Genomic DNA, 5,150 nt, shown 5'->3' with positions numbered 1-5,150 from the left:
ACTTTTACCAACTGTTGTCCAAGTCAAACCGGAGGATGGTTGACTTGGTCAACTTACAATCACAAGAACAGGACATTGTTTACATCGTGACCGAATACAGACAAAGTACAGACACAAGTGCACCAACAGAACTGCGTAACTCGTGTGGCGCATCTCTCGGATATATGGTCTTGGTATCGTAATTTCGTTTGATAGATTGCCGAGGTTCTGAGATACGTGGTCTTTATGCTGTTTATCATCTGGGTATCATGGTTGCTTCTTTTACCGGAAAATAACGGGGACGCAAGTCTAGATCTTCCATGATACCATACATACGTGTAAATATCTTCAAAACATGATGCATCCGACCCAAATAAGTGATAAACAATCACATGTCCCACAAAATCTTGCGGGAGTCAAGTTTATCCTCAATAAGTGATTCTATCACAAATGACTTGCTCCTGTGCCCTTTGCATCTGAAAACCAAATAAGTGAGTATCTCACATTAGATTATACGTCAAAAACAGATGATAAATGGTATACTCACCAGTAAGATGATCTCTCGAGCATACCTTGATACGGGAGTATATTCTGAGGTGGGTAAACATAGTTAATGTCAGCTTAATACACTTAATTCCATATCTCGAAAACAGTGTTCGAAAGCGTGCTAAAACTTAAGTGGACCACAATACCGTTGAACGTCTTGAACTGTCAACATCGTTCTAAAAGATTACAGATAAAATGCTATGGTTTTTGTGTTGGATACCGACAGTAAAACCGATATGATTCCTTTGCTCCGATTTCACAAAAAGAAGTTTAGTGTAAATATGTCCTTAGGTTAAATCCTTAGTTTAGTTTAAATTGAAAAATCACAAAAAGATTTTGCTTTCTTGTTTCTATGTACGAGTTAACTCATTAAAATACTTTAGGGTTGTGAAAATTATTTAATAAGGTGTTAAACATCAACTTTGGTAAGGTTAAAATAAGTTTTCTCTGAAAAAATCGGTCGTGTAAGTTTCATCTAAGTGTGTGGGAAATCTCATCGGGAGGGAAAGTCGATAAAATTCTATTTTCAAGTGTTAAGATTTTTCACTCTCGATTTGTTCGTTTTTTCTGAATTAGAAAGTAAAAATGGTTTATGTTGAAAGTTCAAAACTTTTAGGCTTTTATTCGTTAAATTGAGAGAAGTTTGGGGGTGTAGGTGAAAAAAATTAAACTTATTTTGGTCCGACTTTTGGTGGGTCAGACTTTTAAAACTCAAAGCTTCATTTAAAAAAAAAAAAAATCCGACTTTTAGTGGGTCCGAGCTTTACCTAGTCAGTTGGGTCTGAGTTTTATAACCCTATATCGGACCGAGGTTTTCTTTCCATATGTTTTGATTCTTTGTTTTGTCTCCTTCATCCCTCATTCTTCAAACCTCTGAGTTTTATATCTTTCAAACCGTGTTCGCATCTTCTCCAAATCACCATTTTGTTTCTACTTCTTCTCTTCAACTTGTGTGTTCATCTTCAAGGTATGTATCCTTTACCTTTACATCTTCATGGTTCCTCTTTGGTAAGATTCTTGATCTCTAGGGCTTGATTTGAACAAAGTATTGATGTTTCTTGATGAATTTATGCTTGAACATGGTTGTTTTCTTACAAATTGTTGATTTCATATGATGATTTTGAGTTCCTTAAAGTTAGGGTTTGTAAAGAAAATTTGGGGCTTTTGTGTTTGGGTTAAGAACTTGGTGTTCTTGAAGATTAGGCTCATGAATCTTGAAGAAATTTGATTGTTTGGGTTGATTTTGAGCTTTGTCTTGGTTGAAAGTTTGTATGTATGTGTGCTTCAAGTTGTTTGATGTTCTTGGCGCGAAACATGTTCTTAGGAAGAAGATGAAGAGAGATTTGAATTTTTACCCCTTTTGATCTCTCATGAAAGTTGTGTTCATATTTATTTGTGTTAAAAATCTTTGAGACTTGGGCTTTCTTCTCTTCCGTAAGTTCGGAGAGATGAAAACTTGTTTCGGTGACAAGATTTTTACCGGTGTCATGTCCCCGAGTTTCTAGAACCCTTATTCCGAGGTTTGGTCAAAAATCCGGGTGTTTAAATGGATCGTCAATTCCGAGTTTTGTGAAACGGGTGTGTGTGACTCTGAGTTTTGGTAATGTCTCATTATCTCTGAGTTTTGGTTTGTGTGACTCCGATGTTTCAACAGGCAATCTTTTGAAAAGAAAAGAGTTCTTAGATAACATACTTTTCCCGAGTTTCTCATTATAAAATATTTGTCCGAGGTTCAGTTCATCTTATAGGTCCGAGGTTTGTTTTTGCCAAAACAGTTTTGAATAGCTTACAGGTCCAAAAACTCCGAGGTTTGTTTTTATCCAAACATGAATTCTCCGAGTTTCTTACAGTTTGTTATTCCGATACCGAGTTTTTACAGCTTGTTATTCCGAGTTCTCCGAATTTCATAGTTTAAGGGTTATGTCTCCGTGGTTTCCTCATAAATGTATCTGTGGCTCCTAGTTTTATAAAATTTTAAAATGTTTTATGCCCGAGTTTTGACTTGAAAAATCTGTTTATTCCGAGTTTTGACTTTTCAAAAGTCAAAGTTTTGTCCGAGGATTCAAATCTGTCTGAGGATTCAAATCTGTCCGAGGATGTTTTCAAATCAGCAGTTCAGGTTTTACAGAAGTTTTTAATCAGCTCCGAGTTCTTTGAGTGATCTCTTATTGCTCCGAGTTTCATATGGTCCGACACCGAGTGTTTATAAATTTTTGTGTTTCCGAGTTTTGACCAAAACTGTATGTCCCGAGTTATTTAAATCTCTGCAGTCCGAGGATTTAAATTTCTGCAGTCCGAGTATTTTTGTTTGTACGTTGTCTCCGAGTTTTAAAGTTGTTTCCGAGTTTTACAAACGTTCTATTTGTTTAATGTGCTCCGAGGTTATTTGTTTAATGGACTCCGAAGTTTGTGAACTGTGTATGTTGACTGTGTGTTTAACTGTTACTCCAGGTTTGACAGTTGATGCTTTGTTTTGTTGACCCAAAGTTAATTATTGAAGGATATTCTTACACATTTTCCAAAGTGTTAACTGTGTTTGTTGACTGTGTGCTTTGCTTATATGACTAAAATTTTTGCCCGACATTATATTTTGAAGTTTACTATGTGTAAACGGAATGTTTATTTTTAACCTGATGCATGTGTTTCGTTTATGTTTTGTTTTGAACAGAAATGGCCGAACAACCGCTTCCAGTTCGTGAGTTTCATCGAAGTCATAATCAGATTGCACTGCTAGACGTGAATGTTCGTGGTGGAGCCGAATATGGTGATATTATTCGTTTTCTTCGAAATTCAAGAATTGGTTTCGCGATATCAGAAAACATTCATCTAGTGCAAGCGTATATTGATGATTTTTGGCGTTCGGCTTGGGTTGTTGGTGATACTATCGAGGCCACTGTTTCTGGGAGTTCTATTGTTATCACAGAGACGGTTATTCGTGCGGCTCTCCATTTTGGTGATTTAGATCATGGTAACACTTGCTATGTGCGTCAAATACGAGAACGTGGAGTTAAATCCTTCGGCTATGCTGATTCTTTTGATAAAAAGGAGATTTCCAAGGCAATGTTTCTTGGGCAGCGGAGATTCTTCTTTCATGTGTTGATGCAGTGTTTGTCTACACGAAAATCGGGAACTGATACGATGAGTAATGATCTTGTGTCTGGGATGATTGGGCTACCTTACACCCAGCCATACAATTTCTCTCTAATGATTTTCCAAGCTCTCAAACAGCAGATCGGTCTGAAGGCAAATGATAAGCGATTGATGATTTTGTATCCTCGATTCCTTTGTCTTATCTTTCGGCATTTGTTGCCGAATCTTTCATTCGAAGGAACTTTGCCTGCGTACGCTCTAGCACCAATGGCTAATCGTATCTTCACTGATTGTGCGAAGGTTAACGGGTCCAAAAGAACTGATGCAAATCCAGTTCCGACTTCCTTGTGTGGTGCTATCCTTCAAGACAACTACAATCCAGAAGCTGATTTGCAATGGTTAAACATTAGAGATGGTATAGATCACATCTTTGTTGGAGATACTCAAGAGCCCGTGGTTGTTCAACCTCAGGTTGATCTTCAACAACCACCGGCTGTTATTCCGGAGCCTGAACCTGTTCAAGAACCTGTGATTTATGAACCAGTTATTGTTACTTCTCTTCAAGCAGCTGTGTTTGTTCAAGTTCCAGTTTCTACATCTTCGGCAACAGAGGTTGCTGTAGAAACTGATGATATGATTTTAGAGCTTGATGCTGCTTTAGAGGCATGTCCGTCCTCCCGTACAGTTGACAAAGGGAAACGACCTATGGAGGATGCTATTGTGGATAAATTGTTTGATGATATGCCATCCGAAAAAGAATATCTTAGTTTAGTACTGAAAGAGCTCCAAAACTGTCTTCCACCCCCCGAAAGTAGAAAGCTTGAGTTATTTCGAGCGAAGGTTGCTTCTCTCGGTCCCTCTTCCGATTGGGGTATTCGCCTAGCTAGATGGAATGACAGAGCAAATGATCTAGATTCCATTGTTTTTAGCTCGTCTGATGATGATGATGAGGACCGTCAACGTCATGTTTCTGATACGGTTCGTGTCCCAGTTCCTTTCGGGGAATATTAGCGACGACGTGTCGCTGCTTCGGATCTTCAGTCTTCTAGTCCGATGGTTGCTTCAGTCTCAGTTACATCCAGCTCTGCTCCATCAGACTCAAGAGGTCTTCTTAATGTGGAGTTGTCTATAGCTCCTCCGTCACTGTCTTCCCCGCTTCCATTTCCTTCCTTTGTGGAAGCTACCAGTCTGACTACTTCTTCTCAACTGGATACGCCGATTATGTCTTCTCCCATTCCTGTAGTACCGCTATTTGAGTCTTTATCATCTCAGACGGGTACGGGCAATGTGTTTGCTTTATCAGGAAGTTCCTCTTTGCCAGTTCAGCCTAGTTCTCCTATTGATTTGCCAGCTCCAGAGACACGGAGGACAGGTCCAAGGACCGCTTATTGTTCAAATCCGCCATCAGTTCGACGGAAGAAAGCTTCTTCACGTCCTCCAGTGACACCATCTTCAGATTCTAGGCCATCTAGGGCTCAGTCGTCTGGTTCGAGACCTCCTGCTCCTAGATCTTCTCCAGTTTCTGCTTCGAGACC

At 39.1% G+C, this 5,150-nt stretch overlaps 1 protein-coding gene across 1 annotated transcript; it reads left to right on the top strand.

Annotated features, from left to right (window-relative positions):
* Positions 1-1,387: 1,387 nt before the first annotated feature.
* Positions 1,388-4,646, top strand: LOC118488383. Its single transcript, XM_035985890.1, has 2 exons — positions 1,388-1,492; positions 3,194-4,646. Exon 2 carries the CDS (start codon positions 3,196-3,198, stop codon positions 4,624-4,626), a length of 1,431 nt encoding a protein of 476 aa, XP_035841783.1. The 5' UTR covers positions 1,388-1,492; positions 3,194-3,195; the 3' UTR covers positions 4,627-4,646.
* The last annotated feature ends 504 nt before the right edge of the window (positions 4,647-5,150 follow it).

The sequence above is a fragment of the Helianthus annuus genome, chromosome 16 (assembly GCF_002127325.2).
Source record: "Helianthus annuus cultivar XRQ/B chromosome 16, HanXRQr2.0-SUNRISE, whole genome shotgun sequence".
In the NCBI taxonomy this organism is placed as follows: domain Eukaryota; kingdom Viridiplantae; phylum Streptophyta; class Magnoliopsida; order Asterales; family Asteraceae; genus Helianthus; species Helianthus annuus.
Note: the sequence above shows the minus strand (reverse complement) of the source record. Positions and strands in the feature narration are given on the sequence as shown.

Bases quoted from the DNA above. Each gene is read 5' to 3' on its own strand.
- LOC118488383 (XM_035985890.1), top strand. From the start codon at position 3,196: ATGGCCGAACAACCGCTTCCAGTTCGTGAGTTTCATCGAAGTCATAAT.